Source organism: Stegastes partitus, unplaced genomic scaffold, assembly GCF_000690725.1.
Source record: "Stegastes partitus isolate 25-593 unplaced genomic scaffold, Stegastes_partitus-1.0.2 Scaffold307, whole genome shotgun sequence".
Lineage (NCBI taxonomy): Eukaryota > Metazoa > Chordata > Actinopteri > Pomacentridae > Stegastes > Stegastes partitus.
The window spans coordinates 88,899-102,389 of NW_007578038.1; the positions used below are offsets into that span (position 1 = coordinate 88,899).

A 13,491-nucleotide genomic window follows, 5' to 3' on the forward strand; every position below is an offset into this window, starting at 1 on the left:
GCCTCTCTCCGGACCCCTGGGGGGGGGGCGACGAGCGCAAAACATGCCTTCCTCCTCTGTTTCTGCCTCTCCATCTCCATCGCTCGCATTTGCACAGAACAATAGCTCAGCAACTAGTTTAAGGTGAGATGGGAGGGGAAGAAAAAAAAAGAAAAAAATCCTCCCCCTCTCCTTTGTCCTCCCTCTGTTCTCATCTCAGAGGGATTTTCTCAAACGTTTCTTCTTTCCTCCCTCTCTTTCCCTGTGGTTATTTCCCTTAGTGAAAATGGGTCACCTTTCTTCTGTCAGGAGAATGCCTGGGTAAGTATAACCTCTGTATCTGTGTGTGTGTGTGTGTGTGTGCGTATGCAAGGTTTTTACTGTCTAGGGGGGTTCCAAGCCCTGGAAAAGTCATGCAAGGACCATTTTCTGGGTCTCATTAGGGGAAAAGAATAGTCTTTTTTTGGGCCGGGGTTACAGGAGGGTTAGAGTTAGGTTGAAATATGGATTGAGGCTAAGTTGCAGCGACAATTAAAACTACAGCGCTCAAGAGTTTGTGATAAAGTAAAGGGGAATGGTGGCATTTTAAAGAAAGAAAGAATATTTAGCACACGAATAACAAAGCAGCTAACTTAGTTGGAATGTAAGTCATCACACAGTTTGATACTTTTCTTTCGGACTTGAGAAATACCGATTAAAAAGGAAAAAAAAGTTCTTTTTTGTGAAGCTTTAGGAGGTTTGTGTTACAGCAGGGGCCTCCTCCACCTTCTGCTGGCCACAAGATGAGCCATCATCCATTCTAATCATTGATAAACACATGAAACACATCATCTTTAAATCATTGTGTGATTGAAATGTAAAATCTACTCTGAAAATAGCACAAAACGCTCCTTTGTAACATGTGATAACACAACAGGGTGTGTTTTGATCCTTTCCTAAACTTAACCAAGTAGCTGTTATACCTGAAAAACGGGAACAGAAGTGGAAGCCAAAATGAGCCATAATTTTAAAAAATAATACTACAAGAATGGTCAGAGACGTGGATGCGAACTGAAGTCTTCTGAGTGAGCCCCTCCAGCATCCAAATGTGGACTTTTGTTCCTCTTCTTAAGTGCAAAATCACGGCTCCACTGCCAATAAATGAAATGTTAACAGGTCACTGAGCCAACTAGAAGGCGGACAAAGTCCCTGTGAGGGAATGATGTGCGCTAATAACGGCCTTTTAATGGTTTTATAATGTCCAGAACCAGAATCGGTTTTATTGCCCAGTAGGTTTATAACATATGAGGAATTTGAGGTTGTTTTGGTGTCAAACAGTAGAATACTGACGATTAGCAAAGGGTAAAAAGCTCAAGTGTTGCACATCAATAAGCAGAATAAATCATATTTATAGTGTGCAGGGATGTGCAAAGTAGCTGCCAGAGAACATGTGAGATCACATAGTCTGTAATGAAACAACTTGAAATGTGCAAATAGATAATGCTAGTCAAAAGCTGTGTGTTCATGTAACGCATTGAGTCTCTGTCAAATCAGGCGCATTACAAAATTATCACATGTACTTTTTTTTTTTTTCCTGGCTCACATTGCAACAAAGGTAACGGCTCCTTGTACCTTATATGGCAGTTATTTATGCACTTTTTATTTTTAACCATTAAAAAAAACTCCAATATGCTTGAGTAAACAAAAATTCAACTAATCAAACTACTTTAAAAATATATTATTGTTTTAATTATTCTTATCATCTTGTGTTTTTTCAGTGCTGCTGACTAAAACCCTAAATTGTGCAAATAAAGTTCCAAATACAAGTTTCTCTTTCACAGGTAGAAGTTTCAACACTGCCTCATCAAAACACAGTCACTGATGGGGAATTTTATTAATCAAATATGAAGAAAAAAATAATTTACTTCTTGCAATTTCTGGACTGAGACAAGCTCCAAACTTCAAAGCCTCCTCTTACTACAATTTGTGGTTTGCAAAGCTGAGAAGCTGCTAAAATTAAGAACAGACACACAGCAATGAACATGTTTGTGTCTCAACCAACTGTATTGTATGCACCAACAAAGTGAAGAACTTTGTGTGTTCTTTCCAGGCCTGTATTTTTTTGCATTGTTGCGCTTAACAAAAACCCCGCATCTCCCCTTATTCGTCTCCGGCAGTATGCAGGGAAGCAGCGTTGGATGGACTTTGAAGTGAGCAGCACCGATGCACTTCAAACAAGATCTCACACGCTTTGCATGTGTGCCAAGAGGAAGTGGGGAAAAAAAAAAAAAAAAAAAGTGCTTTTCTCTGCATCCTGATAGAGTGCACTCTGATCATCTGTTCTTCCATCTACCTCTCAAATCTGTGGCTTGGCTCCGCCGCTTCTCTCTGTAACATCAATGCGAAACAGCTCTGTGGAAGCGCCGTGTGAGCTGTTTCACAAGCGGCGGAATACAAGCGCCGCTGTGACCGAGGGCAGGAGAGTGTTTGATGCTCGGATGTACACAGGCTTTACAGAGTTTCAGATGTCACCACCTCAGTCTGTCACCGAACGACTACAAGGGAACCGAGTTGCGCTGAAAGGAGCGTGTTGTGATTCTCGGATGGCAGCGTCGTGTCGTGCAGATGCTGATGTGTGGGCCAATTCATGCTTTCCTGGACCGACTTGCCATCGCATAGCCTCTTGTTTCAACCCAGAATACCACAGCTACTTACAGATTATGTCAGTGAGTTTACCTGAGCTGTGTTAAGCACAGTGGATGGACATAGCACAGGATTTCTGGAGATTTTAGAACTTCCCCTGTCTTTGGGCTGCTTTGATGGAAAGCAACTAAAGCTCCTCCAAAGTCCTGCAGCAACTACTGCAGCTACATCTCTTGTAACGATGAACTACAAAAGGTGGGTGACAGAGAATCCCCCCGTCCAGCCTCTCCTCTAAACAAGTATCTGATTTGACACCATTTGGTTTCCTACCATAGTCCAAATAATCTACACAGTCACAAATTTCAGGATGTCCTCATAGGATTCAGATAGTATTTAACTGTGTTCATTTTTGAGAATTTTCTTACTTCTAGTCAAGTTGACTGGTCTAAATTTGAATTTCTGTTTAACCCTCTGAACCCTAACACCTGCTGACGGGTTTGAAAGACGTGTTATCTCCACCAAAATGACCAAAATGACACCATTTATCAGAGCTGAAAACTGCAAAAACAGAATCATCACATTATCATCTCTCTGACAGTGAACTAATCATGTGTGATGTGGAGTTCTAGAAAAATGAATGAAATCTAAGGTTAAAAAGGCATTTCATCCAAATCACTTTGGCAAAAATAAACCATTTGCATCGGATCCTGTAAAACACAAAACAATCTGCTCTCCTCCATGCAACCACAAAGCCACTGATGACTCAGCTTCAACCCACAGTCATGTAGCAACAACTCAGGGACTGTTCGGCTGAACTGCAGGCTGTGTTCACACAGAGCAGACAGGCAGACCGGTGTGGAAACAAATTAAAAATGAAAACAGCATGGTATCGACAGTATGTAAAGTCACCATTTCACATTCCCAGTTAGGGTAACACCTGTGCTGTAATTTTTTTCAGGATTTTTTTAGTTTTTAGAAAATAAATTATTACGGAAGCCGAGAGCGGTCATGGCCGCACATATTTTTAAACGGCATTTTCCCGAGATAACGAGATAATTATCCCGTTGACAGTTTCGGCTGTCACTTCAGCCTTCATCAGAAGTTGTCGGACTTCCTGGTGTGACGTATCTTATATAGACAGCTGACCGGGAACTCCGACATGACGTGTCATGAGAACAGCTGACCGGGCACGACAACTAACAATGAAGCGCTCGTGCCCGGTCTCGTCTGTCCTCCGGCCCCCCGCTGGTGACTGAGGATGGAATCCCAGGTGTGTGGGAGGTCCCACACACCTGGGATTACATCCTGGACCGGGCACGAGCAGGCAAACACAAACACCAATTATCTCATTTTCATGAGAAAACGATTCCTGTTATCCCGAGATAACAAGAAAATTAACTCGTTATCTCGGCGAAGAAAGAACAATAGTGGAAAACGACCGCTCTCGGCTTCCGTAAATAATCAAAGAAATTCTACTTTTTTTTTTTCAGTTTTATGATTTATGGCATATCTTCATTAATCAGCACAAAAGATATGTTTGAGTTCTGTCTACTTCGAGTCATGGTTGTGCTGTTTCCAAAGAGGTGCAGGACTTATACTGTAAAGTAAAAATGTGGCAGAGGATTAACCCACAGAGAAATCAGTCATTCAGAGCATCTTTTATGTCGTTTATTTTGACAATGATGGCAATAAAAGTTAAAACTACACTTCACTTTTGCACCTCAAATTCTTGCACAAACAAAATCTGTAATTTTAACTGCTATGTGATTGATACGTCCATCTGTGAGTAAATCATTGCAAGATACCGTGCACAAAGACTCTAGATGATCTGCTGTTGAACAATGTTGATGAGTTTGTATTGTAGCCTGCTGGCTAACACTGAACAAAGCAGGTAGGACACAAATACTTCCACACACATACAATGCTCGGGCTTGATTTAGATTTTTGCAAGATGACTTTTTGCTGCTGCTGCAGGGAGCAGCGGCGTGTGGTCTATTACAGTACAGATTTCAGCTCTAATATAGGAATAAATAATGCATGGCCGGGCCTATTTTGTTCTCTTTAACTTTTAAAGGCAACATAAAACAGTGTGTAAGAGGCCATCGCAGGTCAGACGGATATTCATCACGCAGCAGAAAAGCTGAAAACGAGCACATAAAACTCTGGACATATATTATCTCTGTAGGAGCAGAATGCATGCGTTGCTCTCACACACTGTGTTTAATCAACTAAGCAAACACAAAGCGAGGTTTTTTTTCCCAACCAGCATAATGAAATCACATATTTGAAAAAGTGTGTGCTGACCGTACCGAAGTGTAGAGGTAGCCCTCGCTGTTCATGGCAACGTAGAGCCCTGTCTTGGTGCTCTGGATGGCCACTATCCTGAGCCCCACAGGAATCAAGTTGAACTGCACTGCAAGAACACAGAGAGGGAGGAGCGACGTTAAAGCAAATCATTCTCCTAAACACTCCCAGCGCTTCCATGTGGCATAAAAAAGACAACAGCTGTGTCCTTTATTTTTTTTTCATACTCCCTGTTGCACAGTTTATCTGTCAAATAGTGTGAAAAAAAAATGGAGAAAAGGGAGGGATTAGGGAGGAGGGAGATTTAGGAGGAATTCAGTTTGGTACACTAGAGGTCACACAAACCTGGGGAGTGACAGTATGGAGGATACCCCTGCTGGAGAGAGAGAGATAGATAGAGAGAGCGCAGCTTAGCAGAGAGCTTTAAGAGTACAGTACAGTGGAAAGTGACATCTTCTGAGCCTGCTTTGAATTCATTTCCTCCGTCCCGACACAGTAAACAGCGCTTGCTAATGCAGTTTGCCGAATCCCCTCCTGTGGAACCTTGGATTTCTTATGTGCATAGCTCTCCATATAAACTACCTCCAAAGCTGGAACACACGGGTGCACGAGTGTGAGAACCTGAAGTTGTATATTTCACTCAGCGTGTACATGCACATGCTTGGCCGTGTGCGCATGCATATTTATTCTTTGCGGAACTCTTGACAGTGTGCCTTATAGGAGCCGACGTGGTAAGTTGAGCGATTCTGACAAAACGTCCTCTGGCTACCAGCTGTTCTGTGATCACAATGTCATGATGACCAAACACCACGGTGATGATTAAAGCCCCCGCAGCACTTGGATTGAATCAGGGATGAGAAAAACATGTGAGATCATCCACACAAGCATAAAAAACTATAAAAGTTAACCAAGGTGATAGTTTGTATGATACACTTTTGAAGCAGAGATAATATTCCTTTACAAGGTGCTTTAGAAAAAAAAAAGAGCAGCAATGAAACAAAAAGGAGACAATAAAGGAATAGAAAATGTTAAAAGGCATCAGTAAAGCTTCAGAAAAGACGTTGTAAAATATTATTGGAACACCGGTGTGTGCAGGTAAATGTGCAGGAATATAAAAATGACATTCTTATATCAGCGAGCATTTAGGAGTTCAGTATCTTGCTGACGGCTTTCGTTCAGCTCACAGCTGTCAGATCAAGCCTCTGGAAGGAGCATCAGATTCAATTTTTTTCTACCATCTTTTAATTTGTAAGCAAGTGAGGTTTATATTCAGCAGAAGTCGTTTTAAATGTGCTGTAATTAAAGTTAGAACCTAGATTTCAAAAGTGACATTTTTTTATATACAGATGAAAAATTAATCGTCAGGAGGCATGTTGTGGATTCCTGGAACATTTAGCTGCTATTGGATGAATTAATTTCAAAACAAAAGTTCTGCAAACAGAACAGATGAAGGTTAAGCAATCAGCAACATTTGAGCTCTTTCCAGGGGGAAAACACACATGCTTTAATTCTATTCAGGAAGTGTGACGCCAAAAAGGGCAGTTTAGCTTCTACTACCGTGTCACATTAAACAAGAGGAACGTCTGTACAGATAGCGCTGTGTGTTCGGTTTTAGGCTGCAAATGTTAAAAAGTGCACATGCGTCTCGCCCCCTCTCTCTCTCTCTCGCTCTCCTCTCTCTATCTTAAGGGCCCTGCTTCTATTTGCTCGATCGATCCCTGCATCTCAAACAGTTGGTTTCGCAAATGAACAAGGTGTCACCAAAGAGCACGGCCGGGATGACAAATAGAGCGGGGCACATCGCCTCCCGCCTTCCTGCCTGTCCCTCCTTCTTCCCTCTTGTTTCTCGCTCTCTTACATACATTAGTAGCCTCGGCGTGGTGTCGGTAACCCTGCGTGACCTGCTTCACCTCACAGAGGGAGGCGGCACTGTGCTGGAAGACGAATAAAGAGAGCAAGTGTGCAAGGGTCGTACTTTCACAGCTCCAAAACCAAAAATACAGTACATAACAACAGTGAGTACCTCCCTGTGCAATCCCCTAAATGTGTTTTATTGTATTCAAGTCAGGCGACATACTTGGCCAGATCAAAGATGTAAAGTTTTTTTTCTTTAGAAAGTCTCGTGTGATGTTGGCAGAGTGCTTTGGATCGTTATGATGCCAGAATATTCCTCCTGTGCCGAGCTTCCAGAGACGGAGAATCATCCAGTATTTAGGTGTATCCACAGACTTTCATGGTGCCATTTATAAATGTCAGCTCCCCAACACCTGTAGCCCTCATGAAGAGTCGTATCATCACATCCCCACCTCTTGTGTTTCACTGTTAGGAGCATGCATTCATTGTGGTAGTCCTGGTCGTGTTCATGCCAAACGCAATCTGAGCCCAACAAAGTTAGCCGGACCATCATCTAACCAAAGAATCTTCATTCATCAGGCTTCTTTTCATGTTATTTTGGCAAGCTTATTCTTGCCATTTTGTGCACCATCACAGGTTTTTTCCTCAGTCGATTTTAAGAAATGTCCTTCACACTGTCTGAGCATTTCCTTCGATTACCCCTGTGCCAAGTCTGAAACGCTTGCCTATGTTGGGGCATGGGTCAAGGTGGATATATGTTTTTGTCTGTTTGGGAGCAGGATGAAAAGAAAACATTGCCAGGTTCAACACAGTAGAGGCTTGGACCTGGAAACAGTGTTATAGGAGAGTCGATACATCACCTCTTCAAAAGCCTAGATCTATCGACATAGACATAGAGATGTAGCTTCAGCAAAAAGTGGTCCTAGAGAGGAAATAATGGCAGCCTTCATAATAAAACTAGACTACAAATAAGGCATTTCAGGCAGCGTTTTCTGTGGGAGGTTGTGGTTTAAAGTTCAGTTCAAAACCCCAATGCAGTACACTAACTAAGATAGGATGAGCAAGAAGCAAAGTTTACTTCAGTTGCTGTAAGAAATCTGAGAAATCCAGAGAGGCAACAAAAACATGGGGAAAAGCCTCAGACACAAAAATCCAGAAACAACAGAATGATAAATAAAAACTAAACTAAGCACTAACCAGACTGACATGAGGAACAACAGGAAGAACTGAAGCATGGAACAGAGAAACACACAGATTGGGTGGCGAGACGCAGGATAAACCAATGAGGATGGGACAGATATTAAAAAAGGCGGGAAAACACACAAAGGAAGAAGATGAAACTACTAGAGATGTACAAGGTAAGAACGGAAAACACAGGAGACATTATCCGTACCATAACAGACTAGTACTACACTAGAAGACAGTAAAAGACATAGAAATGCTTTCCTTGTTTGTCTTTAACTTTGTTCTTAAGTGGTAAAGGGGACATTAAAAAAGGCGGGAAAACTCACAACGAGAGAAGGTAAAACAACTAAAAATGGAAGGTGAGAAAATCAAATATATATCATGTGTATGTAGTGATTAAGCGCACATTTGACATCCCTTTACATGTTTTTTACACAAGTCTGTTGACAACTTTTAAAAGTCAGTCAGAGAAAGTGTTTACAACCATTTCGTGAGTCTACACCTAGCTAGCAACAGCTGATAAAATTTGATAAGGAGAGTAATTTCAGCCTAGGAAATTGATAGCATTTCCTAGAAAATGAGCATCCTGCTTTTATCTACCTCTGTCTGAAATCCTGGGCCCATATTGTTTGGAAAATAACTCAGAATTTTGAGTGGTAAATATGCCCCCCCGCCATATCATTGCAACCTGAAATCTTGACAGGCGTAGCAGCAGTAGCAGGGCTTAGCAAACGGTCAATTACTTCCCACTTCTCACTTTTGTTTCCCTCTCCTTTCCATCTTTCTCCCCCCTTTACAAGAGAGTTTACTTCCATCCTCACCCTCCATCAAAAAGAGCTTCTGCTTATCACATGGATCACATAACTGTCTGCATGGGTAATGGAGGCATCCCATTCCTCTTCCCTTCTGCTTCATCCCCCCCTTCCGTCCTTACATTTGAATCACTTTTTTTTTTTCATTCTCCCCCCAGCAGCACAGAGGAGACTGCGAGATTAATCAAGTCTTTTGAGGGGAGGGAAAAGGAGAAGAGGGGGAGGGAAATAAAGGCGAGGGTGTTGCCAAATCAATCCCACGAGTCAATTTGAGGCTTGAGATCATCTACACAATAAATAAACAAGGAGAAAGTGGAGATGGGATGAGGGGGACAGGGAGGCTGAGCACGGAGAGGCGGCGGCAGGACGCTGAGTTAAGCTGTGCAGAGGGCATCTGCAGGCCTGCACGCTGCGCTGCCGCTCTGCAGTGTTGCATTGTGGCGCTCAGTCGGTCTCAACTGGAATGAGAACAGGACTACAGTCATCTGTGAGGAATCACACAGAGTTGAACTTTCAGAGAGACACCTTCTGTTGTTTATTCTGTTGTGAAGCTGATTGAATGAGAGTGTCGTGATGTGATAGCTGCTTAGGCATCTGAAATGGACTCAAGCGGGATGCACTGAGCAGGATTCCCTTCTCTCTCCGTTGCCTCTGTTAAATGAAAAAGTCTTTTTTTTTTCTTTTGAAAAAAAGGCCACCCAAAAAATCCTGAAATGAACTCATTCTGTGATAATCTTTGCAGTCATGTCGAATAAGATAAAAAGTCGCAGTGGCTGGACATATTAAAGATGAAGTTCTCTTCATTAAATTGGCTGAGAACTGCTTAATCGAAGCATCAAGAAACTGAATTTTGTGACATAATCCTAAAGCTGAGCTAAACGAAACACCATTGTCATACTCTAAGTGCTGACTGAAAGTGGCTAACGAGGTATTAACTTTATTACTAGTTCATATGTAGACTTTGTGGAGTGAACAAAACAGGTACAATAAGCCACAGATGCTGTCGATATTGGAGATTCTGGATCATGACGAATGAAAAGACGCTGGTGCAGCAACAGGTCCACTGAGATGTGACAAAGGGATGCATGGAGATATTTAGGTTTGAAGTCAGATGATCAAGCACAAGTTATAGACTACAAAAGGTAGGATGCATCCATTATCTATATACCGCTTAATCCTCATCAGGGTCACAGGGGGGCTGGAGTCTATCCCAGCTGACTTAGGGTGAAGGCAGGGGACACTCTGGACAGGTCGCCAGTCTATCACAGGGCTACACTTAGACACAGACAACCAAGCACGCTCACATTCACACCTACGGACAATTTAGAATCACCAGTTAACCTCAGCATGTTTTTGGACCTTGTGGGAGAAGGCCGGAGAACCTGGAGAGAACCCGCGCTACGCTGCATGCAGACTCCACGCAGAAAGATCCTGGCGCCCCCACCGGGATGCAAACCGGCGACCTTCTTGCTGCGAGGCAACAGTGCTAACAACTGCGCCACCCTGCAGTCCCAGTATGCACATGATATTTACATGTCAGAACTTGCAGTGGACACTTACCACATAGTCGTGAATGGTACGTGTGTGAATGTTTTACAGGGTGTCATCTGCAAAGAACTTTTTAAAAGTTTTTTGTGGATAGAGGTTTGTTTTTGAGTTAAACACAAAAATGATGTGTTTGGAATGGTTATTTTGCTAACTGTGTCTGGGATGTCAATCAGGGGATCCATCGTTTTGCTTGTTCAGATGTGTGAGGCTGAAAAAAACTACAGTTAAATGTAACGGCGGATTACCCCAACGACCATTAATAAACAATAGTCGGTCATTTCAGTTTGATGGTTGACAATTGTTGCTGCAAAAAGTGGAACCTGTGGATAGCAGATCATGAAAATCTCCGTATGTCCACAACAAAGCTAAGCGTTGTAGGTAGCAGATGACAGTCATCACAGTGTTTAATATTAATAACTTGACACCATTATGAGAATCTTAAATAAAGTCTTCAGCAGACAGCCCACTGCACTGGGCTCATTAAAATGACGCCCGGACTAATAAAGATGCAGAAAACAAGCGGCCTCTCCGCTTTCACACGTTGTCATTTGCGTTGTAAAGAAATGAGCTTTAAAGGCTCAATAGTAGATTAAATGATTTGTACGCTGGGTTTCACGCCTGATTTCCCTGGTGGTTGATGACTCTGATGACAAGACAACTACCTTCACTCTCCTGTTATTTAACTTCTACCTCCTTCCCCCAGGCGTTCCCCTGTATAAATGATTTCTCTCTGCCTTTATCCGTCTTCCTTTCACTTCCATCTTTCTTCCTCCCTCTACTCTTTCCCCAGCGCTTTCGGTCTTTTCACCCTCTCCTTGTCATGAATTAACATCCTTTTTCTTATCTCTCTTTGTGTTTTTTTTTTCTCTCTTCTCTACATTTCTCTTCCTTATTTGTTCCCTTTCAGTTCCCCCGTCGCCTGCTGTCATTCCCTCCGTCCTGTGAAACCAATACTTTTCCATCGGCGTCCATTCATCTTTGTCCTATTTTACCCTGCAGCCTCCTCCGTCTGTCTCTACATCGCTCTCTCTTCTTGTCTCCGCCTTGTATCCTCACTTCTTCTTCTTCTTCTCCCCTCCGCTTAGTATTCTTTATGCTCCCCTTCTCATCCTTGCCAGCCCACTGCTCCGCTGCTCTTTTACCTTTTCTCCTCATCTGCCAGACAGGAGCGTTCGCTTTCGATGTTCGCGTTTTTTCCCTCCTTGAATGCCGCAGCTCTCACACAGAGCTAAGTTTCCCCTCATCTGCCTTTCAAGTCTTTTTTCTTCCCTCTCTGCCCTCTGCGAAAGAGCGTTATCGAGCACTGGGGGGAAAGTTAGACAGAGAAAAATAACAGACTTGTTCCCGAGCGCCGGAGGAAGATAAGTCAAATTTCCCTCCAACAGTGGGAGATGGTAATTACAGCGGATAAAAGTCAGGGAATCAAGTTCCTCTGTATGGCTTTCCGATGTACACACTGAGAGTCAATAGCTTTCATCTCCTCTTCTCTCTTTGTCCATCAAACTTTCTGTCTGTCTGTCTCATTCTAGGATTTTTGGCTTTCTTCCTCTACAGAGAAAATCCAAATCCAGCAGCAAGTCACAACAGCATTCCCTCATTACTCCCCCACTGAAGTTATCCTCTCCTGTCTTGCTTTAATGTATTTTTTTTTAATCTTCTTTCAGCTCTTTTGACACCTGAGACCTCTGTTTTGTCGCCCGTCTCGCATCTGCTGTCGCTGATAACCCCTGTTATTTGGTATTATCCAATATTTACGCGCCGTAGATGGGAGCTTATGGCACAAAGCCACACATTATGACATGTTTTCTCAGGAGTTCTTGTTGTTTCATCTCCTCTTTCTTTGACTGCATTGAATGGGCTCAATTTAAGAAAAGGTGAGGCCACTTATTTCCAATCAAAATGTGACCAAAGTTGCTGAGTCGGTTGTTTGTCTTTCCAGCAGTGTCAATAAAATAGAATCCAACCACCAAGCAGATTATCTGAATTTCAAGAGAATTTTTGACACAGGTCAGAAAAGTTAAGCTATGACGTAAGCAAATAAATAAATAAATGTATAAAAAAATTAAGTAAATACTAAAATAAATTTAGAATGGTATTAAAAAAGGTCGCAACTACATTAAAATGTCTTGATTTTGATTCCACATTTTCATACACAACTTTTATTCAGGTTCTACTTCTTCTCTTTTAATTTCGCTTTTTATTTATTTATATTTATTTATTTCCACATATCTTTTTTTCTTTTATTTATGTCTTTTTTATATTTTTTGATGCATTGATTCAGTTTACACTTTTTCATTTATTTATTTCTGTATTTTTAAATGTCTTAATGTATCTCCTTTTGCATTTCTGCTCATATTTATCCCTGCATTTTCTTCATTTTTATTTTTCTGCATTCATTTCTTCATTTTTTATTTGTGTTTCTACATTTCTTTCTGTCCTGTCTAAAGTTCCTGATGTATTGATTTATTTCTGCATTTCATTTATTTATGTATTTTTTATATTCCTTGATTGATTCTTTTCCAACATTTTTTTTCCTTTCTGTATTTCTGTGTCTTCATTTCTTTCTTTCTGCCTTTTAACATTCCTCATTTTTTATTTCTATACCCTCACGTTTCTTCATTTATTTACCTCTACTTTTTTCCCCTGTATTTCTACATTTATTCATTATTTATTTGTGCATTTCTACATTTCTTTCTGTCCTCTCTAAAATTCTTGATATATTAATTTATTTTATCATTTCATTTATTTGTTCGTGTACATTTCTATATTTATGTTTCTGTATTTCTGCATGTCTTCATTTATTTTCAGTATTTAGACATTCATTTATCTATTTTTGTTACAATTATTTACATTTAATAATAAGAACAGCCACAATAATCAGTCAAAACCTGCAGGAGGAAACGTACAGAAACTTCCCTCTTCTGCCTGTGTAGGACTACAATGCGCTGTCCGTGGTGCTGAAATAACAGCAAGGCTATTTTAGTTCATCAAGCTGAAACTAAATCCAATCTTTACATTGGCATGAATAGAAACTTCTGGAAGTTTAGAAAGTGAGGAAAAATGGTGTGGCAAACTGTAAAGAGCAAGTGATCTGTAATGAAGTGGACAAAACATGCAAAAACAGCAGCGGAGTCCGTTAACAGCACCTTCATCCCCAGTAAATAGACAATAAATCTCCCTCCCTGCT

The 13,491-nt window shown here is 41.4% G+C and overlaps 1 protein-coding gene across 1 annotated transcript in view; it reads right to left on the reverse strand.

Moving 5' to 3' along the window:
* The window catches only part of fgf11a (fibroblast growth factor 11a), a 111,064-nt gene that overhangs the window by 30,778 nt on the left and 66,795 nt on the right, over positions 1–13,491 (reverse strand). Inside the window, exon 3 of the mRNA XM_008283336.1 lies at positions 4,911–5,014. Within this exon, the coding sequence (XP_008281558.1) occupies positions 4,911–5,014 (104 nt within the window). The remainder of the gene's footprint in view (positions 1–4,910; positions 5,015–13,491) is intronic.